This window comes from Rattus norvegicus, chromosome 1, assembly GCF_036323735.1.
Source record: "Rattus norvegicus strain BN/NHsdMcwi chromosome 1, GRCr8, whole genome shotgun sequence".
NCBI classification, from domain to species: Eukaryota; Metazoa; Chordata; class Mammalia; order Rodentia; family Muridae; genus Rattus; species Rattus norvegicus.
The window spans coordinates 165,300,243-165,327,669 of record NC_086019.1 but is presented as its reverse complement, the minus strand read 5'-3'; the positions used below and the strand labels follow the sequence as shown (position 1 = coordinate 165,327,669).

Genomic DNA, 27,427 nt, shown 5'->3' with positions numbered 1-27,427 from the left:
TTAGACCCCATATATGACCCAGGAATCATCTCAACAGATCTATGACACACCCTGCCCCCCAGAATAGGGGTGTCACGGAAGAGGGAATTAGGAACTAGGGGTAAAGGCTTTGGTAGTCAGAGAGATTCTAGGGACACTTGCCTGTGCCGACTGTTTCCCCTCCACCTATGTACAGAGTCCACAGACAACCTCCTGCGAGAGGGTTGGTAGAAAGAAATAGATTTATTCTCATGTACAAAGCACTCAGCCCACGGGACCACATACAACAACAGGTGCACAGAGTCCTAGAAAAATGCATCTCTCTAAAGGCAACTCAGAGTAGGTAAGGCAGGTGGCCCCCTCCCCCACCCACAATACATACAGAACAAAACAGAAGGAGAAGCTAGTGGCCACTCACCCAAGAGGCCCAGCCCTGGGAGAGTCTCCTGAGCCCTCCGGGGGGCAGGTGTGGATATGGCCTTGAAGAGGAGAGAAGCCCTGTGGAGAGAGGCCAGGCCCCTCTCTGATGGCAGGAATGGGAGAGGGGCTCAGACCAGGGGGATACACTCAGAGGAAAGGAGGTTAGGCTCTCTGTGCCTCAGGGTGGCAGAGCATGCCACAACCACTCACGGACTCCACAGAATGACGGAGACTTTGATCTAAAGAGAGAATAGGCTGTCTAATGATCCTGTCTTGGCTAGCTAGGGAAAGGAACTCACTTCAGGTCACAACACCTGAAGGGCAGGGGTGTGTAGGGACTGTCTCCCAGCTTGAGGATCCTTCTGTCCCTTATTCCTGCCTTCTCTGCTGGAGCACTGCCTCCTGCAGAGCACTGAGCAACCTGGCTGTCAGCTTCCTCCAGGGTCCCAGTCCTGCCAGAAGCACAGAGGCACCCTCAGGGTCCCTTCACCCTATGGCGACTTCTAGCTGGTGACTGATTTATACCCTCTGCTCTCTCGGTGGCCTCTCCTTCTTCCATGAGGATCTCGAAGTCTCCAGAGACCTGGGATTCCTCCAGGAAAACAAGGATACTGACGTAATGGGGCTCTAATGGGTTCACAGAAGGTTCTGTGGCTCAAAGATGGAGTGGCTTGGGCAGAACTGGGCACGGTACAGTCAGAGGTGCAGAAGGAAGCCCACTGCCACTGGTCACTACTGTGCTCTTGAAGAACAAACGGCCAAGTCTGTGTGAGACTGCGAATCTCGAATTCCTTCTGCAGATGAGAAAGACGAAGCCCAGGAAGGGTGGCATGTGCCAGGTCACAGGGGACATCCTGGTCTAGAACCCAGGACCCATGGCTCTGGTTCCCAATGCATCAGACAGACTGGTAGAGAGTTGTGAAAGGAGGGCCGGGCAGGGAGGGTCCCTAGAGGGGATCACTCAGCCCTCGAGGCTGCAGCAGCCATTGACAGGAGCCCTGGTGACGTCCAAATCAGGGACCTCATATTCCTCATCCAGGAAATCCAGCGAGTTGTTACTGGGGAGGCCTCGGATGGTGAACTTGTGGGACACCTTGGTCCAGTGCTCACGATTGGAGGCCACGCGTTCATACAGCTCTGCTGCCTTGGGGAACAGGTCTTGTAACAGCCTGGGAGTAGGAGGGGAGGGGTCAGAGGCCAGAAAACAGCACAGACAGCAGAAAGATGATGGCCCACCCCCAGAAAGCACTTCCGTAACAGGATGAAGCCTGGGACTCAGCACAGTGTGAAGACCCCTTTTCTCTGTTGTCTGGGGATGCAGGGACAGCCCTCTTACTATCACTGAGGAAGTTACACGCTGCCCCGCCCTCTCTATACAGGGTCTCAGTTGTGCCCCCCAAGCTCACTTGTAGATGGGCATGGCGATGTGCTCCATAAAGCTGATCTGAAGTTCAGGGATGTAGGCCTTCTCCCGATCCATCATCTCCATTGGTCGGTTGCCCATGGCCTTCTCCTACAGACACCAGATCTTCAGGCCCGCCCCTCCTGCTCCTCCATCAGGTACCAAGGTAGAGCCAGCTAACCCAAACTCTCCCAGCCTCGTGCCAGGAACAGCCCTCCCCCTGTACACACCATTACCCAGGCATCCTGAGGTCACCTGACACATACCAAGTCTCCTTGGGAGAAGAACTCTTTGTAGATCAGCTCCTAGAAAACAACAATGTCATCACCTCCTGCAAGTGGCATCTGTCCACCAAAGCCCATTTCCACGGGGGCAAATTGGGGCCCGATGTCTCAGTCCCACCCAGGGCCTACCCTCGATAGCTTAACGGGAGATGGTCCAGTACAGTGCCCACTTCCCAGTAGCCACTAGTTTTTTGTGTGACCCTGGGTGAGATCAGTGCACATCTGGGACATTTCATCTGTTACTCTGAGGTACTCTGTGTTTCGGGCTCCCCAAAATACAACCAGGGTAAATTCAGCACAGAAAGGTGTGCAGACCACTGTGGAGGCATACTGAGCTGGGCAGAGGGACTAGCCTGGGCTTCCTCAGGTTAGAGGGCTGGTTCTTACCGCAATCTTTCTGGTGGTCTTCCAGCCCTTTGTCTGGTCAGAGAGGTCACAGGAGGTCATAAGGAGGCATAGAAGAAGCCTGTGGTGTTGCTTGTTGTTTCGGTCATAACCCACTGTTGGGGGACAACGGAGTCAAGCAGGAGGACCCAGGTTCCTTGTCCCTTCTGAGAACAAGGGCCCCGCAGCCCGTCCTGAAGTAGGTCTACAGCATCCCATGGGGAACCATGCAATGGAAGATGGCCAGTACTAGGTCTGCCTGGAGGGACACCATAGCCAGGAAGGGGCTAAGGACAGGACAGAAGCACTCCAGATGTCCAGATGTTCAGATCTCCATGCTAAACCACCCATCCCTCCCCAGCAGTGAGCTGTGGCACCTTCAGCCATCTTCTGCAGGTCCTTGAAGATGCGGAGGTGGTGTGCCAGGTCCGTGGCCAAGATGATGTCCCTCATCAGGTCCAGCATTCGCTGATAGTCCTGGAGAGTGTCAGGGGAGGACTGTCACGGTCCCTGTGGCACACGACCGATCTGCCCCAAGGGGGATCGCAGCTCCCTCTGTGCAGCCGGTTCCCAGTTCCCACCAAACACATCCCCCACACAGCCCCATCACCTTCCGAGAGAAGTGGTCAAAGATATTACAGCCATGGGTGTTGAGGATAGCAATGGCCTGAGCAAAGTGGTGCCTCTGTAGGGAGAGGAGAGATGGGTCCCACTGGGTCAAAGTGTCCCCGTCACCAGAGGCTCCCAGAGAGGCAGGGAAGGCAGGCAGGGACTGGCCCCAAGCTCAGTAGAACAGGGAGAAGGAGAGTTAGAGACCCTATTCCCTTTGAGAGTGCTCTATTTGAGCTCTCTATGGCCCTGGGTAAGTCCCCAGCCAGCTCCGTGACTCAGAGCCCTTAGCTGTCACATGAAGGAACCCGATAAGGTTTGCTCAGAGGGCTTCACGGGCTGGAAGAAAATTCTGAAACAATCCCCAGATGTCCTGGACACTAATTCATGCAGAAAATATTTGTTTGCTGACAAGGGAAGGCAGTGAAGAGGCAAGGGCAAGGCCCTGTCTCCTGATAGTGAAGGGCTGTCATTCGGAGGAGGAGCAAGCGTCCCAAGGAACAAAGGGCAGGACTAGGGCTGCCACCAGGCCTCCCGGGAGACAGTGAGCACAAGCATATCTCTCTGAGTATGCCATTAGGGGCAACCTCTGGAGGGGGTGCTGCGGGAGACAGCCTGGGGCAAGGTGACCTTGAAGATGTAGTTCCCACCCTGAATCAAGACCTGCGCAAGGCACGGAATTCAGATGTCTTGGCTCTTGGTCCTGACCCAAGAGGCCATTAGAGAGCAGACCAGTACCCTTCAACCCCAGCCCCCCATCCCACAAGGCTAAACTGAGGGGATTAGAATTGGCTCTGGCCTGAAGGAGCAGGTTTGAGGGGTGGGCCTGCCCTGTTCCCACTGGTTTTGCAAACCTGACTCAGGCTGACCCAGCGGGCTTAGTCTTACCCCAACCTGTGCCTGTTTCAGGAAAATGGAACCTACGAGGCATGACTCCCACAGCCTGGCTAGAGAGCTTGGTGTGAGGGCATTCTAGCTTGCAAGTCGCTGGCTTTGAGGGTCAGAACAGGAGCTGGGCAGGATGGCAGTTTACCTCCATGACAGAGCCCTCTGAGCTGTAGAGTGCAGCCAGCACAGATTTCTGGAAAAGTCCGTAAAAGCGCTGGTTATAGCCCTCCTGTCTGGACCAGAGGGAACGCCTCCCACTGAAGGGATTGCTCCCTTCTCTCTGCCCCTGCTGCTGGTCTCACTGCCATTCCTTCCCTGGCTGAGAAGGGCAAGGCCAAGGGTCCCCACTGTGAGAAGGGCAGGCTCTCACCGAGGCCACCTGGAAGGAGTTGTTTGTGCCTCTGTGGTCCAGGTCGTGACACATGCAGGAAATAAACAACGCAAAGATCTCGATGTCCCTAGGAGGGGAGCAGAAAAGAGAAATGTCATCCAGGGCCTCCTCCCTGGGTGCCGTCAGAGGACAGACAGCTGGATGAGATGCCCAGGGGCCACCCAGTCAGAAGGTTCCGGAAAGCAGCTTCTTCTTTGGCATGCGGCAGCCCTGGGAGAATCAGGTCATCATTCTCTGTGACTGAGCAGATGACTTGTGGAAGGTGGGGCCCCCCCCCACACACACAGTAAAAAGGACAGAATGGGAAGCCAGGTAAAGGACCGGCCACACAAGCAGGGCCTCATTACTGGAGATGTGGGAGAAGCAGCCACGTACTCGAGGTAGTTGGAGAGCTCCAGATTCTTGTAGAGCAAGTAGCAAAAGTGAGAGACAGAGAAGGCGTGCATCCAGTTGTGGTAGGGCGGATCCCGGTAGCCTTTCTTCACCATCAGGCAGAACCTGTGGGCAGAGCCAGGACAGCAGAGGGGCCTCAGCCTCTCCTCCTTCGGGAACCCCTCTGGACTGCCTATCACATTCTCTCGCCTCTCTTTACTCACCATCCAGTGTCTGAGAATGGATCCTTACTCCCAGAGCCCTCCCCATCCCTACGAATCCAGTCCTCCCCCTCCTAAGAATGCTTGGGGCAAAGGACTTGAGGCTGGAGGGCAACAGGAAGGTGAACTGGGGCTCTGCTCCAAGGGCAGCGCTGGAGCACTTACCGGGCCAGAGTTGGGCAGTCAATTTTGTAGTTATTGATGAAGTTCATGTCTTGCAGCATGCTCAGGATGGCCTGTGAGGCGGGGGGGGGGGGGAGGGAAGGGGAGGGGAGGGAGAGAGAGAGAGAGAGAGAGAGAGAGAGAGAGAGAGAGAGGGAGAGAGTGTCAGTCAGAGGATTGTCACTGTCAAGATGTGCTTCCTGTCTCCACCTCTCCTGAAGCCTCATACCCAAAAATTTAGAGTCTTAATATTCTAAACTAAAGGAAAAGTAAATGGATGAATGGGCACGCGAACCATTGAAAATTTAAGGGGCCTAAAAGCTAAGATTTCTTGGAAGCGAGCTCACATATAATCTTAGAGGAATGGGCAGTGTTGCAAGCCTTGAGACCACATACCAAGGGCAGCTTTGGGGCACCACCCAGCCCACTGTTGTCCCCTAAGTCACCCCGTGGCCCCATAATGACAAAAGGCATGCCTAGTCTATCTCTGAAGGAGACTCCATAGCCTTCTTGGAGTCCCTGCCTCACCCGGAAGTTCTTATGCACACCTGACTGACATCTGTGCTTCCCGCCCTCCACCCCCATGCCCCAGCTAGACTGAGAGGGGCCAGCTCACCATAGAAGTATCGTCCTCAGGCAGAGACCGAGGAGTATAGGTGAAGTTGGCAAAGTTGGAGTCAATGGCGGCCACAGGTTGGATGCCATCATGGAGAAGTTTGGTGTATTCATCGTCAGAGACCTAGAGCAGATAAGCCAGGCATGAGAAGATGGCCTCTTCCCTCTCCAGTGTCCTACCCATCAAATCCCCTTGCAGGGGACCAAATTTTCTCCTGGGTGAGAGCCTGCTGGCTGTCTTCAGATTGGGCTAAGAAAAAAGCTTGGGAGATGTGGGGAGGCCCCCTAGGCAGAGCAGAGACCAGGTAATGGTGTGGGTCTGTTTTCCCATTCTCAAGAGCCAGCAATGCCAAGCTCAGCCTGGACCTGGGTTGCAGAGGATTCTGGGAGTCCGAGAAGTCATGTGGAGCGGGTGGCCCTGGACCCTAGGATGTACAGAAGCTCCAAGCAAGCCTCACCTTCATATGGTACATCATCATCTCGTTGGCCAGGTGGCTGCGGTACTGGGCTTCATTCACCTTTTTGTATAGGAGAGACTGAGGAGAGAAAACAGAAAAGATGGTGCTGGAGCTGAAGGCTGTGACATCCTCAGAATGCCCAGATTGCAGAAGTTCTCCTTCCTGTCCCATTGGGGGCCCAGTATAAGACATTATCAATGGCCCAGTGTTCAGGCCTCACCCTGACTCTAATCCTAGCTCTCTTACTAGCCTTCCTCACTTTCTAAACATCTGCGACACTTTGTCCCCTGAACCTGGTAGCCCTTGGAGGAGAAGACCAGAAAGAAGGGATTAATTCAGGTACCTAGGTTGGATTTGCAGGCTAGAGCTGCCAAAAGCATGAACAGAAAGACCCGACGTTTGCCGAAAAGATACTGACTAGTAGACTGGTTTGGAGTTGCTGGGGTGGGGGCAGAATCTTACCAATAGGGCTTTATATGTGTGTGTTGGGATTTTTGTTTGTCGAGACAGTGTCTCATATAACTCAGGCTGGCCTCCAACTTGCCATGTAGCCTCCTGCCACTCTCTCTCAAATTCTGAGATTATAGGCCCAGCAGAACTAGGTGGGGTTTTGTTTTGTTTTGTTTCTTTTCCTTTCTTTCTCATGATCCTCCGGAAGTTGGCTAGACAGGACTAGAAATAGTATCCCCAGCTTTTCATGCTGAGTGACTAGAGGCAGCTAGCATGTAGGGCAGGCTACACAGCACCCCATTTGCTGAGCCCTGAGCATAGACAGGCAAGAGCAAAGAGACCAGATGTGGGAAGTAGGCCACCCTTCCTAACCCCAGTAGCGCTCCCTTACGTGAGCGATGCTAATGCCACAGTAGATGGAGAAGGCTGTGGCCAGGTCCTCATCAAATTTGCTGAACCATGGCCCATTGATCTTGTTCACTAGCTCAGCCACACCGATGACCTCTGGGAAAGAAAGACAAAACAGGAATCACAGGTGAAGGGGTCCAGTGAGACCTGCCTTCCCCAAACTCCCCTGCAAGTAATGGCTCAAGACCAGACAACCCTAAGCTCTTCAGCTCCTAACCGTAGCAGATCTGAAGAAACTAAGAGCAACTTCCCCGAGGCAGCGCCCCGGCCACGCCCCCGTCCAGCCCCTTCACGTCCCGCCCCTGGCGGCCACAGGTCGGCACCTTGGTTCTCGTTCTTGATAGGGAAGCAGAGAATGTTGCGCGTGCGGAAGCCAGTGCTGTCGTCTACGCCGCGATAGAAAAGCGGATGGGCGTATGCATCTGGGATGTTCAGGATCTGGCCCGTGGTCGCCACGTGGCCCGCGATGCCTTGGTCCGCAGGGATGCGGATCTCATAACTCTGCCCAGACAGGGATGGAACAGAAAGCAAGAAGTTAGCCTGTGCGTGTAGACAGCTTTCAAATGTGGCTTGTTCCCCAGGTCCCCTAGCTTACTCCCGGACACCCTCCATACTCCCTTACCTCATCGTCCACTACTCCGCCATCGAACACCTTGGCAACCAGCTCATTCTGATCCAGCAGGAACACGGAGCAGCTGTGGAGAGAAGAGGTTGGCTCGTGGGGTCCTGACGCCTCTCCAACAACCTATGACTAGGGTGGCGATTTCTGAGACCCTGGAAAGTGTCCGAAAGTGAGGCACTCCCCTTGGACTGGCCATTTCCAAGCATCCCTTCACTTGCTTTTTATTTGTTTTGTATTGTACTGCTTTTAGTTCCTACTATGTGTCACAGAAACTCATGGCAAGCATAGCTAGCGGTGTCCTGGCTGAAACAAAGGCCCAGGCAGAAGGAAATGCCAGACAAGAAGGCAGGGCCCCGCAGAGGTGGCGAGGGCTGAGGCTTCAGTCTCCCTCCCACATCACCCCACTTCTGCTCACATCTCTGCGTTGCTGAGGTTTCTGGCCTCTGTGATGATCTCCTGTAGCAGGACAGAGACGTCATCTGGGGGAGGGGGAAGGAGAAGCACGTGAGACTTGAGGATGCCAGACAAGCCCTCCACATCTCATCTCCTCCCCAAAGTGCCTGTGCAGGAGACAGTCACTCACCCAGGTGGGTGAAGAGGTTCTTTGCCACTTGGAGAAGAGCCTGGAAAGGAGCAAATGAAGATCATAAAGACGGCCCAGGATGGTCTCATTCCTTCCCAAGCACTCCCAGAGCATCCTGGGAACTGACGTGCCTGCTGAAACCCTTTGGCTACTAAGTGAAGGGGCTTGGAGTAGCCCAGTGAGGAACAGGAAGCCCTTGGGTCTCAGATGTCTGCTACCTTTGCCTCTTGCTGCCCAGATGTTGTGGTAGTGCCGGTGTTAGACACTAGAGGGCAATCACAGACAATGCCTAGAGCCCAGGGAACTACTGCCCTCCCTCTTTAAGCGACTTCCAGGTCACTAGGTTACCTAGCTGCAGTGCTGCCACTGGCCTAGATAACACTGGCAGCATCACCCTTGTGGGTAGACTTCTGGGGCTAGAGCTGGTTCTCAGGAAAAGCTCAAGGCAAGCACTCACCTGGCACTCACACTTGAGCTTCTGCTCCTTCTGGAAGGCCAAGGTACTGGTGAGCACCGTGCCTGTGTAGTGGAAGCAGTGTTGGATCGCACGTTCATCCTCATCTGTGAAGCTGGAAGAAGGGCTGGGGGTCACCGGTGGGGACAAGGAATATGGGCTTCTCAGCCCTTCGCTACCAGGAAGCTCATATCCACCAGTTAAAGGAACTCTCTTCACACACGCCATGCCTCCCGCTTCAGGCTCAGAGCTCTCCCAAAGGAAAGTTCTACTTGTACTCAGACCAAACCGTGACTTGTTTTTATTTGTTTGAGGCAGGCTTATAAACATGTTGCCCAGGTTGGCCTGAAACTTCTAGGTTTATGTGATCCTCCAACTTCAGACTCTCTAGAACCCGGGGCTGTTGCCATGACATCATGACAACCCCACTCTCGAACTCACGAGTCTCTTCCAAGCTTGTTGAAGGCGCAGCAAGCCAGGGTCACCACCTTAGTCAGTGGCTTGGCTGATGACAGGGACATCATAGCCTGAAGCTCACAGCCCAACATGTCTCAAGAGAGCTATTGCACCTTTAAGTCAAAGCCACATCTCTTTTCTCTGACAAGAGTCACTTAGATCAAGGCCAGCCTCCTCCCTCAGACTAGAGACTTACCAAGACTAGAGCTGGCTGTCCTTCTACTCCCCTCCCCGATGCCTCCACCCTCATGGAGGGACAGTAGCAAAAAATACCAAAAGAACAACAGATGATGGAGTGTCAGCAATCCTTCATTAATGGAGGCCTACCACGGCCGGGTCTCTTCTCACACTATGACCCCACACTGCAATTAACCTCTCAGCTCCAACTCCTTATTGACACACCCACCCCCAAACTCACAAGTCTCCTCCAAGCTTGTTGAAGGCGCAAGCCAGGGCCACCACCTGGTCAGTGGCTCGACTGATGACAGGGACACATAGCATAGCCCGAAGCTCACAGCCCAACATGTTTTGTAGCTGTTGCACATCGTCCTGCAGGGATGAAGGAGCAGTAAGGAGGGGCAGTGTGCCTCCTTACATAGCTCTTACCATACTCTACAATCCATAATGTCTCTGGGTCTTGTCTCCCCATTTCTAGGCTACCCTACTCCAAAGACACTGGGGCCTGAGCAAAGGGTTTCCCCCTCCCTCGCCCTTGACTCAGCATGGCCACGGCTTACAGAGGTTAGGTCCTTCAACTGGATACACTGTTTGTCCTCCACCACCTGGCCCAGGCGTCCCATGGTCAACTGGAAAGTGAAGAGAGACCCAGTTGGCACAGGGAGAGCTGGGAGTTGGCCCAGCTCTCCCTGTGCCAACACATCCTTGCCTTCCAAATCTAGAAGTTTCAATAAACTCTTTGAACAGTTCAAAGAATGGGTGGAGCAGAGGACAGAGGCGTAGGGAGGGCTGCGGAACCAATAGTAGACCTGAAGGTTTTCCCTAACTAGAGAGTGATAAGTGGACTCCGAGGAATCTCACTGGTCTCGAGAGATTCTAACAGGTTCTAGAAATACTCAAGCAGAAGAGAGCTGGTCTCATGTAAGGCTTCCTCTAAGAGGCTGCTTCTACTACAGCCTGATTGCGAGAGACAGAGCTCCTTTGTAATACTTCTAAGTAGACCTCATGATCTGGACCACTCCCACCAAGACATTCTAGGCGGCTACACTGTGACGTCCTGGTCCCTGCAGGCTCCAATGCAGAGGACGGAGGTGGAACTCACTGGAAAGCTGACCTCTTCTCCCAGCACTTTCTCTCCAATGACCTGTGGGACCCAGTAATGGAGACAGGTTTATGGGAGGAAAGACAGACACAGGTCGCCCCGCCTCACAGTGGACTTGGACCCTCACCTTGCAGGAAAGCTGCAGGTTGTCCTCTGACACCAGCAGGAGGCAGCAGTGAGTGGCCTGTGTCTCCTGCTGAAGCTGCAAGGGGACAGACAGAGCCAGGCTGAGGGCAGGGCTAGACCCCCTCTACCCTCTCTGGGTTTTTTTTTCCAGGATTGTAGAAGAGAGGATGGGATGTCCCAATCTGAACTGAGGTGACGGGGTCAAGGGTCTGTTGGTCTTTGGAGAGAGGTAGGGTGGAAGAGAAAATGTTCAGGGACTCACATATCGAAGGACTTTGAGCTGCAGAGAAGTGGCATCCAAGTCATAGAGTTCTCCTGCAAAGGTGAGGCTCAAATCAGATAGGGCTCTGCCTTGCCTGGGGGCTACTTCCAGGTTCTATCCCTGCCTCTCCTCAGGCTCCACAAGACCACCCAGAAGACCCACATGCTTTCCAAGTGTTATCTGGGTTCTGCCTTCCGCTACACCTCACCTCTCAGGTCCCACCTACTCCAGAGACCTGGCCCTGCCCATCCAGGATCCACCTTGTCGGGTCCTATAGACCTGCCCGAGTTTGGCTCTCACCACACAGTTGCAGGATCTTTCGGTCATGGGCGGTGTATCCCTTCTCATCCTTTTGATCTTCAGAGGGATCCGCTGAGGTGTTCTGAACAGCTTCAGGCCTGCGCTGCTGCAGGGCCTGCACCCTCTGCAGGGCCACCAGAGCCTAGAGTAGGCAGAGTGGTGGGCATACCTTTGCCACCATACCAGTGCCACTACCTGACTCCCCTCCTTAGCTCAAACGGATCCCTCTTTGGGCCACATAGCGCCCACTGTCCACACCTGCTCTAGTCCCAACTAATTCACCACTGGTTCCTCCACTTCCAAGGAGTTCCCACTGCCTTCAGAGTCTTGCTCCTTCCACAGCCAAGTATAGTTTTCTCCAGCCCCTGCTCACGGACTCTTCCAAAAGAGGGCCAGATTTTTCTAACACCCTCCTCATTAAGATCACAGACTCTTGAGATCTTAGGCAGAAAAGAGCCTCAGTTACTCTGAGGTTGACTCATCACTAACCCAGCTAAGTCAGTCAGTGCTATCGTTACCGCATCTTCAGATGTGAAACTGACTTGCTCGTGGCGGTCAAGCTGGAACCAGAAGCCAGGCCTGTCCAGCTCTCTGGCCAGGTCGTCTTTCCTACAAGCTCTGGCAATGGTCCTACCCAACTCACATGCTTCTCCACCACCTGCAGGCTCTGCTCCTCACTGTCACTCAGCTGGCCACAGTGCACCTGGAGAGAAGGGAGACGGGACCAGCTGTGACTTCCCCAGCCTGTCTTCACTAGCATGTCCTCCCATGGCTGGTATACACCAGTTGCCACCAACACAGTCTATGACCTGCATGTAAGCCCGTCCTTCAGGCCAGGCAGCTAGCTCTGGGGTGACTCTCCCAAGGAAGACATCCAGGGCAGGTGAAAAGGGTGGAACTTTTTTGTCTCTGTCCCATCACCTTCCACACTTACTGTCCTGTTCCTGGAGCAAACTGTGTAATAGATAGCATAGTCCAGGCGTACAGTGTCAGGACCGTCCGCACATGGAGCGCTTCAAGCCCTGACTGGAGAATTTGTGGAGTTGGCTTTACCTCCAGCTCCATCCGTTCTGGGTGGGGTTTGAGCTGCCCTTATGTCTGGGATGAAGAAGCCCAGTGTGACTGACACCTGCCCGGAAGCTCTGCAGCAGAGATGAACGGGTTGAGGGAGGAGTGCTTTTTTGCCTTACACATGGTTCTCACCACAGTGAGATGCAGTCTTCCCCTTACAGGTGAGCCAGGGGGCCCAGAAGGGGTGGGGGAACCTTCCCGAAGTCACTAAGCAGAAAGTAGCAGGGTTAGGATATCTCTATCCATCCCTCCCCTTTCTGCCTGTGTCCCTGTGCCAGTTAGCCACCAGGGCTCCCTTCATGCTGTGGGAATTTCTCCTCTCTCCAGCATCCTTGGGTGTTGAAGAGGAAAATGTGGAGAGACAGAGATGGAAAGAAGTAGAGATGGCAGTCTAGGGACCCATGGTGGCCCGCCAGCAAGGCTCCCTCCCCACCTGCTGTCTCAGCTTCCTTAGCTTCCTCAAAGCTGTTCACCACCTGTGGGGCTCCCACAGTGCTTGCAGGGGGTGTGGGCTTCATCCTGCTTCCCTCTTCCCAGAAGCCCCTGCCTGCCTCCCTGTGCTGGGTCCCCTGCCAGGAACAGATGGAGAGGGGGAGACAGTCTGGCCAGGAGCAGGGCGAGTCAGGGTGCACTTGGAGGGGGTGTGGGGCCTTATACCTGAGGGGTTGGGGTACACAGACAACCTGCACTGTGAATCTTAGAGGGAGTGGGATCTGGGAGGCTTCCTGCCCTGGAAGTACAAGCAGAAAGGGGGAGGGATGTGGTGGAGAGGAGGCTGTCCTGCTTTAGTGCCCAGTGGGAGGTATGTGAGAAGCCGAAGTACCTGGGGTAGGGAGTAAAATCCATGGAGCCACAGAGGGAAGGGTCTGGAACTTGGGACTTAGGATGCTATGGTAAACTTTAGCATTTGATCGCTGTCATCAGTGGGATGGAGGGTAAATGACAGAAAGCAAGACTAGAGCCAGGAAGACCTGGAGGAGACTTGGCAGGGGTGGGGGGCAGCTAAGGACTGAGTTGAAGCTTAAGCTGGGAATGAGTGCCTGAGGCTGAATGTGTTTACACAACTATGCTGGCCTTTTATGGTTAGTATGCGGAGGAGAGTCCCTTCTTGCTCCTTCTACACCTGGACCCAGCTCTCAGGAGGAGGGGCAGTTAGGACCCCTCTAGAGCTTGGGGGTGGGGGGGTTGACCAGATCCTTGGTTTTCCAAAGGCCTGGACCCAGATGCAGAGCTGTGAGGCTGAAAATGCTGAGGGAAAAGAAGAAACTGTGATGTTCCCTTATCCCAGCATGCACTGCTGGGCTACCTCAGTCCACCCACTTAGCATGTGCTCAGACACATACACAGGTAGACCTCAGGCCCCTTCACATGTACACACTTGTATTTACTCCCCCATGGAAACACACACACACACACACACACACACACACACACACACACACATCTCTCCAATGCCCACACCATCCACATGTACACACTAAAAAAATTAGTTTTTACACTCAAGAGCCACACCCTTACTTCCAACACTCCACAACACGAACCATTTCATCTCCCCAACACACCCACACGTGTTAACATTTACCCTTGTAAAGGTTGATGTTAAGGTGGGTGTCTGGGGTTCAGTGGGAAATGCTAATCAGTGGGCACCAGTGTTTAGAAAGAATTAAAACTTGGCCAGGCTGCCAGGCCCACCCTCATCAAGTTCAACGTGACTAATGGCATGAACACCCTATTCTCATGCATGGAGCTGACAGACAGAGATAGGGGACGGGAAGCAGGCACAAATCATGCATCATATGCCAGAGACCAAGAGCCACCCACTTCTCAAAGAGACTTGTTCTCCTGGAACTGAAAAACAGAGTAAGAGACTTTCCACACAAAGGATTTGCAATCAAGGCACCTTGAACGGAGCTGGGGAAACGCAGAACTCAGACACACGGCTGTGCACCTGGACTGCACGTCTCTTAGCAGGTCCTCTGCTGACTGCAGTTCCATCAAACCCAACACTCCTCACAGGACTCCCTGGCCTGCCGGCGAGAGCTTGTGAGGTCTGCAACCCTCCCTGACTTTTGCCACCTGCCTCATGCCCTCCAGACTAATGGTCTGAAGGCAGGAGCCAATGATCCGTCTCTTGGTTATTTCTGTGTTCCCAGAACATAGCATACAGCACTTGATACCTAGTAGGAAGAGGTCTTGGATGGCTGTGTGCGTGCGTGTGCACATGTGTACGTGTAGATGATAGACACCAACAGCAGAGACCCAGGTAAAAGTTGGAGTTATCAAGGAAGGAGCTGATGACGTATGGTCCTCCCTCTTCCTCTGCCCAGAGCAGGATTGGGTAGCAGCTGGGTGCCCCATGGCTGCCTGTGCTGCCTTTGGGAGGACGAAGGACCCTGTGACCCAGGGAGCAGCTGTCAGATGTGTGTGCCTTGGGGAGCAGGCCTCCTAAGAAGTCTGTTTCCTCCTGACTGGGAAGATTCAGGCTCAGAGAATTGGTCAGTGAGATGCTCTAAAGTCCTTTCAAGAGCTCTTCGCTGTCAGGATCTTTGAGGGGATGAGAGAATGTCTGTCAGACACTTCTGAGCCCCAGGTAATACCTTCCTCGGTAGTACACATCTCACACTTCAGCCTCACTGGATCACACTCCTCCCCCCACCCCACCCTGACTCTCACCTCCTCTCCCCCTGCCTTTGCTCATGCCTTTCCCACTGTCCTTTCCTTCCTCAGCCTCCTACCCACACCCCGAAGCCTCACTCACACGCTCTGTCCACTGGGGGGCACACCTTGCTGCTCCAGTTGCCATCAGAGCACCTGCTGGCAGCTATAAATCCGTCTGGCTCCTGGTGGCCTGAAGGTGTCCCTGCCTGTCCCCAGACTGAAAGCTCCAAGAAGTAGAAATGGCTGGTTCCAGCACCCAGTCGGTGACTGGCTGACTTAAGACTACACCGGAGTTTCCTCCCTCTAGAAAGCTGAAGCCCAGAGCCCTGGCTCAACACTAGCCAAGGCGAACATGGCAACCATCCTTCTGTCGCCAAGATGAACGACTCTGAATGTCGTCACCTTGGGGAAATGCTTTCCTTTCCACTCAAATCTTCACTGTATCAAAGTGAGGTCAGGGCTCCAAGGAGCCTGGTACTTCGAGAACCCATTCTGCCTACAGAGAAGGTGGGCTGAAGCCACTGTCATCGTCAGTCTGGCAACTCCAGGACAGGTCACCAAGAAACAGGGCAAGAAGTAGGGTATGAGGGTTCTGTCCCCAGCAGATCACCTCACCAGGGGAACTCAAACCGGAACTGGGGATCAGTAAGGATGATTCTGGGCTTCCTTCCTCAGGCAGATGGGGCCCAATGTCAAGGAGTCAGGGAGTCAAGCCAGGCACCTCACCCCAGTGGGTGGCTGCCCCCTCCAATCCCATGCCTACCCTGCAGCTCATAAAAGGTCAGGCGCCTCAGAAACCTTTAATTCCCTTTTAATGAGATCAGGAGGAGTCCCTTGGAGCCTAATTTATTTGTCTGGGGAACCACCACTCTGATGCTGGCAGATCAACAGTTTCTTTGGCTTGGGGTGCAAACCCTTTCCAGGGACAAGACAAGGAATTTGACTTCCATCTCCAGATGGGAAGGAGATGGGAAAGAGATCACAAGAGCAATAGAACCCTTGCTGGCAAGGCTCAGCCACCTCTCTACAGAGCTGTGAAGCAGATGCCTGGGGGGACCCCATGAGGGGCAGCTGAGAGCATCAGGAACCCAAGGAAAATAACCTCTTGAGTTCCCTTGAGTCTCCATTTCCGATGAAGGCCCCTTCTCTTCCCACTGGTTTGCAACTTCGAGAAGCATCTTGGTTGATGCTTGTCACCCAGGCAGCTCCACTGGGGACACACGCCTTTCCTTAAACCCCTAGTTGCAGCAGCTCTGATACCCGAACTAAGTGTTTCTAGTGGGGACAGCCTCACATCTCTCTCTGTGCCCTTTCAGTGTCTGTCAGTCACAATCACCTCAATGTATCCCTGTCCAGAACCCATCCAGAGTTTTCCAAGAGGAAACTGATGAGGGCTGAGTTCAGATGAAGCTTGGGTTACCCAATGAACCAGTGGTTTCTTCCTGCCAGGACGAGGCCTAGCATGGGGCTATCAAGATGGCCCAGGCTCTGGTCAAGCCCTCATTTGCCTCCAATCTATCCCAGTGGTAGTACACCTTCACACTCCCCTGACACACACACACACACACACACACACACACACACACACACACACACGCTCCAACCAGTCTTTCCACCCTGCTTTCCTCTCTGCCATCCTACCCACAACCCAGCCACTTGGGCAGGCTCTTACCAAGATGACGGCTGCCACAGTTCCAGTCTCCTTGTCCAGCAGGGGTATGACCAGCACTGAGGGGAGGAGAGGGCAATGAGGTGGTCCTGCAGGCTCAGTGAGGCCCAGAGATACTGAGTAAGGACCCAGGGAAGGAGACAAAGATGCAGACAGAGAGGCCAGGACAAAGACTGAGAGACCCAGAGGCCCGGTGAGACAGAGAGCAGACCTGAGTCAGTGACAGAAACAACCACAGTGACAACCCCTAGACAGAAGGAAGTCCCCTCACTTGACAACTTTCTTGTGATTCTCCCAGAAGCCCTGGGAGAGAAGGAGGAAAGGAGGGAGGGAGGGAGGGAGGGAGGGAGGGAGGGAGGGAGGGACAGAAGGAGGCAGGGAAGGATGAGCATCCCGGTTCTACAGGTAGGAAGCTGAGGTCCAGAAAGGTGAAGTGACTTGCCCAAGATCACTCAGCAAGTCAGGTCTCCTGACTCCCAGTCTTGTGCACTTTCCACATCGAGACAGAGGACAGAGACCTAGAGAGACTGAGACACGAGGCAGAGAGAGACATGGCGGACAGGGGGCATGGAGAGGACAAGAAAGAGACACAGACAATGACAGAGAACATGACAACAACTCCAGCCCCATCCGGCAACAGGCACAAGCACACAACTACAGCAGCCAGCAGTCACCGAGACCCTTTACACAAGCCACCTCGTTTGTGCCTCAAAAACATCCCTCAGGAAAGGCACTGGTGTCCCATTTTACAGTCAGGAAATTAGGCTCGGGTAGATTAGTAGCATGTTAGAAAGAAAATTAAAGGAGAGACAGCTAGAGACAGAGAGCACAAGGAGACAGATGAGGATGGGTAGAAAGCAGACATGACCTGGAAACAGAGCCAAGCCTCCCTGGTCCTGTCTAGTCTCTAGCCCTTACCTTGCGTGTCAGGGGCCAGTGGAGCCACCAGCCTGGCCAAGGGCTTTCCTAGTAGGTCTGAAGGTCCCAGCCCATCGCAGCTCAGCCGCTTCCGAGAAATCACAGCCTCTCTGAAAATAAGACATGGTCTCACCTCTCAGGCCCTAGATCAAAGAGGGGTTGGGCCCACTCCCATCAGCCTGGAGATACAAACAGGCTGAACCCTGCACACAAGCCCCAGTCTACAGTAGAGGTTTTCAACCTGTGGGTCAAGACCCCTTTTGGAGCTCCAATGATCCTTTCACAGGAGCCATCTAAGATCATCAGAAAAGAAGACCTTTACATGACAATTCATAACAGTAGCAAAATTACAGTTATAAAGTAGCGATGAAAATAATTTTATTGTTTGGGGGTCACCACGTGAGGAACTGTGTTAAAGGGCTGCCACATTAGGAAGATTGAGAACCACTTTTCTAGATGATTTGCCTCGAGATAGACATGTGGAAGGTCCAAGTAAGAGTGGGACCCTGCCCTGCGCCTACCCTACCCGTGCCCCGTGTAAAAATCAGGGAGCCATGGCCTGCCTTCCATGTCTTGCTGGTGGATGTGGGAAAGACATATGCACACAACCCAGGGCAGATCCTCTGGTAATAGGAAAAGAGGAACGCCAGGGCTCACAGTTAGGCGTGTCAAGTCAAATCCTACCCTCGATACGTGATCTTAGTTGAGCGATCTACCTTCTCTGAGCATCCCAGGAGGAACTGAAATTGAGGAGAGTACAAGTCTCCCATTTTGTTCAAAAAGTTTTAGTGCTAAGCACCAGAGAGAGACGTGGCAGGAGCCAGCCTAGTTACGGTCAAGGGGCATTCCCTGTACCAGCACAGTCATATTGGATGAGTCACTTTTGATGCTATAACGAAACACTTGACCAAAGCAACTCAAGGAAGAAAGGGCTTCCTTTGGTTCATGGTTCGAGGGTCCAGTCCATTGTGGGAGGGAAGGCAGTGAGAACAGCTCTAGGTGTGGCCATGGAAGTGTGAGGCAGTTGGTCACGGCACCTCCATAGTCGGGAAGCAGAGGCATGAAACTGGTGGCCATCTTGGCTTCTCATTGCTCCCTCCTTAAACCGACTTCTCATGCTAGTCCAGGGGGTGGCATGGTCCACGTGCTAGGTGGGCCTTCCCTCTATTTAAACGTCTCACAGACACATCAGAGGTGTGTCTCCTAGGTGATGCCAAATCCAGTTAGGCTGACAATGAAGACTAGCCACCCCAAGCCCACCTGCTACCCAAACACATCACTTCAAATCGTAACATTCTTCCTCTGGTCCTCAAAGGCCGCCTCGCAGTGGGAAGTGCATGTACTTTATATGTTAGAGTTCTCAGAAATCCTAACATTGTTCAAAAGCTCAAACTCTGAACTCTCACCCGGGGTTCAAGGCAGCCCTCTGAACTGTGCGCCCCTGTAAAATCAAAGAGCAGCTCACACATGTCCAATACGCGGTGGCACGTAATAAGCCTTCCTATCCCAAAAGGAAGGACTACGGACCCTCAGCAAAGAAAGGTCAAGTCAAAATGAGACTGGACACTCAACAAAGCAAGCAACAGATCTCAAAGCTCTAGCTAGCATCTATGGCTCCTGGTGGTACTATCCGGGTGCCCACCCCTCCAGCTCAGCCGCCTGTCGCAAACATATCCAGTGGCTTGGCTTCACGCTTGCTGCTTTTCTTGGTGGATAATCCTCACGTCTTCAGCATCCTGAGGTCTCCTTAAAATGTGGGCTTCACTTTCAAATTTCATGCAGTGGCCTCCCAGGACCTCCTTGTAGGGACTCTGACCCTGGAAAGCCTTTCCTGAACCCAGAGGCTTTCTGGAACCTTGGTTCAAGCCTGCATGGTCTTACGACTCATATTTTACATGTGCCAAACTGATACGAGAGGAATGACACTTTGAAGCTCTGATATCAGCTGATGACATAGCCTGGCCCACTGCTCCCACAGCATTGGTAACTAACCTCTAATGTCTGTGCCCTTTGGTGACGCCGCTAGGAAAAAATGTTTCCCCAGTCAGTTGTTTTGAGCTGAGAACCCCCAGTGACATTCTCGGTTCAATCGCCTTTCCTTCCAACGAATCCACATTTTTAAGAGCTAATGGTTTCAAAAGATATGGTTTAACCCTCAACCACATTTCCTACTGGCTCAGTGCAAAGCACAATGCTTTGGTTTAATGGTGCAAATACCTTAAACATGTGGATATTCCCTGTGCCTACAACTTCAACTGAGTTCACATTCCTTCCCCTAATAAATCGCACATTTTCACATCTTTCTGCTTTGAACTTTCATTACAAATCTCTATAAGTGCAATGAGAATAACTATGACACAACCTAAATGTTTTCAGATTATTTGCGGTATGTAAAACAAGTGCCTTCTTGTCCTGTTCCCAATAGATTCCTCATTCCTATTTGAAATCTTGTGAGACAGAACTGTCCTGATAACATTTACACTGTAATTCTGGTCTTCCACACTTACACAAGAACGGCCCAGCCCGTTAAGCTCCTTTTATAGCACTCTAGAGCTTCTCTAGCCTCTGGCTCCAAAATATTCCAATCCTTCCCACAAGGCATTTAGTTCTAAAGACCTACAAACCACATGGTCAGGTTTATTACAGCAATGACCCCACTTCTGGTACCAATTTCTATATTAACCTTTCTCCTTTCTGTAACAAAATATACATTAAAAAATAACTTAAAGAAGGAAGGGCTGGTCTGGGCACACAGTGTGGTATCATAGCTATCATGTCTGGGGCAGGCGTGGTGGTGAAAGCAGCTCCATTTCTTACAGCAGGAACGTGAGGTAACCAGCCACGTTGCATCCATAGTCAGGGAGCAGAGAAAGATGGATGCTGGGACCCAGCACGCACACATTCAGATTAGATTTTTGCTTCCTGCTAAAGTTCTCTGGAAACATCCTGCACAGGGACATCGACCAGTATTTCCTAGGTGATTCCAACTCCAAACGATTGGCAGTGAAGATTAAGCATCACATATTGACTCAGAATCCTTAACGTCTCTAGGGGTTAAAAATTATTGTCATCTTCATTGTGAAGTAGAAGCTCAAGTACAGACAGGTTAAGCAACCCTATCTGTGATCACATAGCTAATAAGTGGTAGAGTGAAGCTTTGAACCCCGGCAACTGGTACCAGATTTAGCTTTAATCACTATGCTTGGACAATACCAGAGGTGTGTGGCCGGTGAGCCTCAAGCAGGGCACAGGCACATGTGGAGGCTAGGAACTGAGGCAGGAGAGGTTGGTTGTGTGAAGATTTCTCTCTGCCCTCCACAAACACCATCTTCCCGCAGGCCTTTGGCTCTTCCTGCTTAATTAAGCACCCAACTTTTCACCAAATGTCACTCCCTGATGATTAATTGCCCTGGGTTCCTCATCTCTCACGCAACTTCCACGTATTGTGTTTATAAGAACTGCCTGGCCCAGACAGAAGACAAGCTGGGACTCTGGAGCGTGCAATCAGGGTCATTGGAGGAATACAGCACAGATTAGATGAGGAAAAGGGAAGGGGGTGGCCTGCAAGTCACCAAGTCAGGAGGTCACAGCTGCTGGAGAAAAAAAGAACCAAAGAGGTTGAGCATCTCTTTCGAGGTCACACAGCATTCTGAGCTACACAGCAGTCATTCCCTCCCTGCCCTTCCGACAAATTCAGACTGTACAAGAACCGTATTGTCTCTCATTTGTTGCCCTTCACATCTAGTTTGGGCTGTTCCAACTGCTTGAAGTCAGGGTGGCAGAAGGGCAATGGGAGCCATCTTTCTTCTTGACCAAATTGATGAAGGCTGGGGATTTTGGGGTCTCAAACCCCACCATGCTAGTTGGCTTCAGACAGGCCGGAAGCTACGATGGGATGATGTTCCCTGCACTGATGGTCAGTAAACTACGAAATCTCACCCACCAGCCCATACTATCCCACTTCCTACCCCCAGACGCAGCTGCACCTGCCCCCAGGATCCTGTGCACATGGCCTCATAAGTCTTAGGATCTGGTTCACAACTTCAGACTCCAGAAACTCCAAGGCCACCTGGAGGTATGAGGGACACCCTGGATGTCCCTGACGTGCAGAAAGATATTTTAGCCTGGATGTGTCTCCTCTAGCTCCTTCCCTGTCAAAACTCCTGTGACTCATCTGTAGACTGTCCTAGCTGCCTCTTTCCTTAGCTCCCTTCAGTAATTGATGAGTTGTTTCCCATGTGTCACTCACAGCTGTACCTTGCTTTCTATTCTGAAGCTACTGTCCAGCCTCTGTGGAGATATTCTACTCTAGCCACTGGCCCCCTACCCAGGTTTCTAACTGTCATCCTTAACAGCACAAGAATCTACTCCCGAGACAGGAGGCCTCATGATATACACTGCAGCATCCTATATGGCCCTTCCGGGTCAGTTTCAGCAGAGGGAGCTGACATGAGGGGTGGGGCTCATGCCTGATTCAGGGATCCCAGTGTGATGTAGAGACAGACATACAGATCCGCAGTGGCGCTGGGTACCAGAGCCACGACAAAAAGATCAAGAGCAAGCCCAATCCATCCTCATATGGGATGGAAGTGGGGTCAGAAAAGGTTTCCCGAAGGAGATGCCTGAGTCCTGAAGGACACACAGACAGACAGACGGGGGCTAGATGAGCAGGCAGAGGGAACTGAATGGATGAAGGCCAAAAGGCGAGAGTAATATATACCCACTGGAAAACAGTCACAAGAAAGCAGGTACCTCTGGGTGGGGGAGGGCAAAGCCAAGGAGCGCCCAGGCCATGGGGAGCTGGGTTTGATTCCAAGATATAGGAAACCCTGATAGAATTTGAGCAGGACAAGACATGGTTGAATTTTACTTCAGATCCTTCAAGCTGTCTACCTGGGAAGAATTCTCACTAGAGAAGGAATATTTGAAACTAGAAATCTAGTCTCAGTGGCTTTGGGACCAAAGAGGAAAGACAGGCTGAGACAGTGCAGCCTTGACTGGAACCAGGCCCTCAGCAAATACCAGGGCCTCCCCCAATCCTGCCCTCTGAGGAAGTTTTGGCACCTCCCCTGGTCCTGTCACAGCACACAGCCTCAGATAAGGACATAACGCACGCTCCCGTGGTGCCTGTTTTCTTGGTCACATCCTTCCCAGAACTCACTGCCTGAATGATCTACAAATGCCCACAGACTATAAATAAGGGTTCTGAGACGGGGGCTCCCCTCCACCCTGGAGAGGCTTGACTATGGCTGACCTCAGAGCTCTTCCACCCCTCCCTGCTCTCCTACAGGCTGATGCTGAGGACAGGGGACAAGGGACTCAACATCCCCCCCCACACACACACACAAGCCCAAATGACCAAACTGAATACCAGTGACGCAGTCTTGGTGCCAGGGTGGTCATGGCCTGCCCCAATGAAGAAAAACAGATGGGCACAGAGCGCAGAGAGGAATAGGCGTGGAGTTTATGACAGTTCCGTTCCTTTAACAACTATTTGTTTAATGGAGAGAATAGAGGGGAAAGCTCTGTGTGAGTAAGGTCAACAGCCTGGAAGGAGCCACGTGTCTAGGCCCTTTCCACCTCCCGGAGCTCCTGCATCCTTCTCTGGTCTCCTCCCTGACTGAGACCTGCCCATACCTGCTCCCTCACTGAACGCCATCCTTTCCCAAGCCCTGGCCCTAGCCAAGCACCCCAGCCTCACACTGAGCTCACTCGCAGCCCTTCCCTACAAATTCCAACTTCTCCCTGACCCATTCAACTCCCCATCCCTTCTCCTTACTGACCCTTCATCCCCACTGGGCCCTGCTCCCGTGCTGTGGTCCCCATTGAGTCTCTGTCACCCCAGCCCACTCCACGGAGCCCCAGTTAATTTGTTCTCCATGCCACCACTCAGTTTCCACCCCTCAGGATCCCCACCCCCTCACTCAGCCTCTGTGGCGGTATATACTGATTGTCAGCTTGACAAGGTCTGGAATCACCTTGGAGATAAAACTCTGGGCATGCGTGTGAGGCATTTTCTGGATTAGGTTAATTAATATAGGAAGACTCGTTCTAAATGTGGGTAGCACATTCCGTGGGCTGGGATCTCATGCTGAATAAAAAGAAGAAAGCTAGCTGGGTGCAAGTATTCATTCTTCTCTGCTTACCCATGGTGGATACAATGTGACCCGCCACCTCCTGTCCCTGCTGCCATGCCTTCTCTGCCATGACAGACTATTCCCTTGACCCTTTCACTGAACCTCATGCCCTCACTGAACCCCTTCACTGAATGCCACCCCTCACTGAACCTAATCCCTCACTAAATCCCACTCACTAAACCCAATCCCATCATTGAACTCCATCCCCTAACTGAACCCCATCACCTCACTGAACCCCCCAACTGAACCCCATCACCCCACTGAACCCGCCAACTGAACCCCATCACCCCACTGAACCCCCCAACTGAACCCCATCACCTCACTGAACCCCCCAACTGAACCCCATCACCTCACTGAACCCCCAACTGAACCCCATCACCCCACTGAACCCCCCAACTGAACCCCATCACCTCACTGATCCTCTATCTCTTCACTATCCCTCAGTCTGTCCCTGAGTCTTGCACTAATTCCTGTGACCTTTCATCTCTCTCTTGAAGACAAAAGATGATCTAGGCCAGCACCTGGCTCTCCTCCGCCAGAATGAGACTCTAGAAATGGGAACGGACAGTCACTGTGTTCTCCAAGATAAACCAGATGGACAATCGAACTCTACCACGAGAAAAGACCAGGTTTGCCCTGAGGAAGTGCCCTGCAAATGGTAGCCAAGGCTATGCCCAACTGGCAGCTAGAAGGCCTAAAGCTCCTACAGTTGGCAGTGGGGAAATTGAGGCCAAGAGGACTGCCTGGTCGGGGTGTATTACAGGCTAGGAGATTGGGATGGAGAGACTTGAGGGGTTCTCTCCTTTCCAGGCCAGAATTGCTATTAAAGCCAGTAGAACTCAGGGCTGGAACAACCTCGTTTTACAGAGGGGAAGACAGAGGCCCGGAGGAAGCAATAGGATTGTCATCACAGCAACAGCATCTTGAAGCCCAAGTGCCCTGCGGACAGAATCTCCCTGGGGATGCCATGGTGACCAGCCCCCTTTTGTAAAGCTTGGCTCTTTCTCATAGGCAGGGAATCCTTTGTGCATGCCTCATGAAACGGGCGCTGCTGACCCGCGGCAGAGGAGCAGGGAAGGATTTGTCTGGGGAGCACAGAGAACAAGCAAGCCTGGGAAGACACAAAGGCGAACCACAGGAGCTCCGTAACCGTAACCGGGCAGGCTGCGAGCGCCCTGGGAGTGCGCAGAGCTCCACCCTGCCTCTCCCTAACACCACCTTAGCTCATTCTCAGTCCATCACCTCAGCCTTATCTGCCTTTATGATCCAGCCTCCAGTCACACCTGCTGCTGTTTGCCAGCCAGCAGCCACCAGAAGCTCAGTTTCCTGCCGGATCACCCCTCCCCCGCCGCTGCCCACGTAGCTGCACACAGCAGGTGCCTCTGCTCTGTCTTGACGGTCATACTTGAGAGAAGCCTGCCCCCAGTCCCAACCACTTCACAGAAAGAGAGAGAGAGAGAGAGAGAGAGAGAGAGAGAGAGAGAGAGAGAGAGAGAGAGAGAGAGAGAGAGAGAGACCGAGGTCAAAAGGAAACTCATTCCCTCAAAGTCAACCAAGGTTAGTCTTCATTTGGGCTGAGAAGCAGGCAGGTATACGGCTAGGCTGGACTCCAGGCCTGTGCCTTCCACATGCCTGCATCTCGCACTTCACTCTGCTGGGAAAACTCAAGAATAGGGTCCATATCCTATTCTCCACCCTTGGGTCCATCGGTCCTAGTGGTAGACCTGAGCTCAGTGAGGGCCCGAACATCAGACACAGTTACGGGCAGGCAGATTTGAGAAGAAGGCGCCAGCCTAAGACCCTACCCCTAGTCCTTACTGGCCTGACTGTGCCCTAAATTCAGTGCTCTGAGATGCCAATTCCCTACCCTTTCGCTCTCTCTGCCTTTTGGGATTTCTGTCCCAGTGGGCACTAGCCTCCCATCTCCGTGGAGTTCTGGGCTAATTGCATTTGAACGTTTACTTCTAATTGTCTTTTCCAATGGCTTTACTTGATATGGAGAGGATACTGAAGAGGCCGCTAATGCAGAGTGTCAGAGCCCTCCAACCACTGCAGAGACCACCAGCTCCCAAGGGGGCAGGGCCTGGAGCATGAGAGAGAGAGAGAGAGAGAGAGAGAGAGAGAGAGAGAGAGAGAGAGAGAGAGGGAAGAGAGAGAGAGAGCGCTCCACAGGAGGCTCCAACCTGTCCCTCCAGGAGCCATTCTGTATATCCTCCCTCCTTTCCCCTCAGGAACGCCTTCCCCAGCTCCTGGGAGACTTCCTGGAGGAGCCAAGCTAATAACATTGAAGAATTCTGGGTGGGAGGCACTGGCTCAGAGAAGAAAAGGAACACACATTACAGCTTTTTTTGGTTTGGTTTGGGTTGGTTGGTTGGTTGGTTGGTTGGTTGGTTGGTTGGTTTTCGAGACATGGTTTCTCTGTGTAGTTCCAGCTGTCCTAGGACTCACTTTATAGACCAGGCCTCAGACTCACAGAAATCTGCCTGCTTCTGCCTCCCGAGTACTGGGATTAAAGGCGTGTGCCACCACTGCTCAGCCTAGCTCCTTTTCTCTTTAAGATTCAGAAGATCTGGCCTAGTTGTGGCATAACTACTCAGGAGGCTGAGGCAGGAGATGAAAAAGTGTGAGACTGGCTAGGCCCACAGAGTGAATTCCAGGCTAGCCAGGGCAATTTTCTGAGACTCTTGTCACAAAATAAACGTACGAGCATGTGTATTGGAGGATGTAGGTCAGTAGAGCCCAGCATGCAGTAGGGCCTGGGTTCAATTGCCAGTACCGCTAAAAAGTTAGAAGTGGTTGCATCTTCCAATGATGATGGAAGAACCACTGTTGTCATCATATCCAAAGCAAAAACGCCTAGACAGGACACAGGTTCCAGGGGACTGTGGCTCTGTTCACTGCAGCCCTCTAAGGGAGAATTTGTGAGCAGAAACCGAATGGAAAAGTGTTAGCCCTCCTCCACCTCCTAGACCTGTGGCAGACCAAGGAAGGGCGCTGGGCTGGTGGTGGGGGCTACTGTCCTAGAATCCAGGGTATCAGAGACCAGAAAGGATCCAGGACCATGAGGCTGGTATCTCCAGACAGACTTCTCCCAGGACTTCTATGCCATGGAGTTGCCATGGGGGCAGCCCTGGCACTACCAAAAGAGCTGCAGGCTGGACCGAAAGAGCACAGCTTTCTGAAATCGGCCTCACTTCATTGCAACCACCATGCCCTCTGCTCCTCACTCAGTGCTCCCATAGTCTTTAGATAACAAGGATGGGTCACCCAGAGTTTCTCACCTCCCCACCCCCACTTAGGACTGTATCTTGGGCCCAGCTTGGCCTCACAACTGGCTTGTGGTTTTGAACATGTCTCTCAATGGCTCTTTACTGGGAAAATGAGGCAGCTGAACCCCCTGAGCTCAGAGGTATCAGGGACCACTGGGTGCTGAGCTCTAGGTTCTGATAGCCACAGCAGACCACACACAATAATTTAATCCTCCTAACATCCCCATAAACACTACTGCCACCACCACATCACCAAAAACACAAAGCAAAATGGAATCATATGACAGAGGATGTCTGATTTTCATAAGGTTACACAGCTAGCACATAGGGAGGTGGGATTGAACTTAGGTAGTAGAGGTCCAAAAACTTCTAATCTTCAGTACAGGAAGCTGTCACAGTGTGTTTCTGCAGCCCAGGTACACTGGGATCCAAAGCCCAAGCCTCATGGGTAATGCTCTTGGCCTCCTGGGGTTGGAACTGAAAGATGCTGCCGCCCCCTTCCACCCACCCTCTCCACTCCGTCTGAGAAGCCACAACAACCCAGAAGAACTCTATGGGAACTGGACATGGTGGATCCCAT

At 52.7% G+C, this 27,427-nt stretch overlaps 1 protein-coding gene across 3 annotated transcripts in view; it reads right to left on the bottom strand.

The window, feature by feature from the left end:
• Nucleotides 1-203: 203 nt before the first annotated feature.
• Nucleotides 204-27,427, bottom strand: part of Pde2a (phosphodiesterase 2A) — a 91,844-nt gene continuing 64,620 nt past the window's right edge. For all 3 annotated transcript variants that reach the window (NM_001143847.2, NM_001270604.2, NM_031079.2), the window contains 27 exons: nt 17,442-17,551; nt 16,527-16,582; nt 11,769-11,828; nt 11,126-11,267; nt 10,826-10,878; nt 10,565-10,639; nt 10,438-10,479; nt 9,896-9,964; nt 9,577-9,707; nt 8,706-8,817; nt 8,249-8,288; nt 8,081-8,144; nt 7,666-7,738; nt 7,367-7,544; nt 7,027-7,139; nt 6,186-6,263; nt 5,729-5,851; nt 5,116-5,186; nt 4,733-4,855; nt 4,337-4,424; nt 4,112-4,159; nt 3,080-3,154; nt 2,847-2,946; nt 2,473-2,585; nt 2,068-2,106; nt 1,806-1,912; nt 204-1,568 (listed from right to left, as the gene is read on the bottom strand). In NM_001143847.2, the coding sequence (NP_001137319.1) occupies nt 1,361-1,568; nt 1,806-1,912; nt 2,068-2,106; nt 2,473-2,585; nt 2,847-2,946; nt 3,080-3,154; nt 4,112-4,159; nt 4,337-4,424; nt 4,733-4,855; nt 5,116-5,186; nt 5,729-5,851; nt 6,186-6,263; nt 7,027-7,139; nt 7,367-7,544; nt 7,666-7,738; nt 8,081-8,144; nt 8,249-8,288; nt 8,706-8,817; nt 9,577-9,707; nt 9,896-9,964; nt 10,438-10,479; nt 10,565-10,639; nt 10,826-10,878; nt 11,126-11,267; nt 11,769-11,828; nt 16,527-16,582; nt 17,442-17,551 (2,491 nt within the window). In that variant the 3' untranslated portion in view covers nt 204-1,360. The remainder of the gene's footprint in view (nt 1,569-1,805; nt 1,913-2,067; nt 2,107-2,472; nt 2,586-2,846; nt 2,947-3,079; nt 3,155-4,111; nt 4,160-4,336; nt 4,425-4,732; nt 4,856-5,115; nt 5,187-5,728; nt 5,852-6,185; nt 6,264-7,026; nt 7,140-7,366; nt 7,545-7,665; nt 7,739-8,080; nt 8,145-8,248; nt 8,289-8,705; nt 8,818-9,576; nt 9,708-9,895; nt 9,965-10,437; nt 10,480-10,564; nt 10,640-10,825; nt 10,879-11,125; nt 11,268-11,768; nt 11,829-16,526; nt 16,583-17,441; nt 17,552-27,427) is intronic.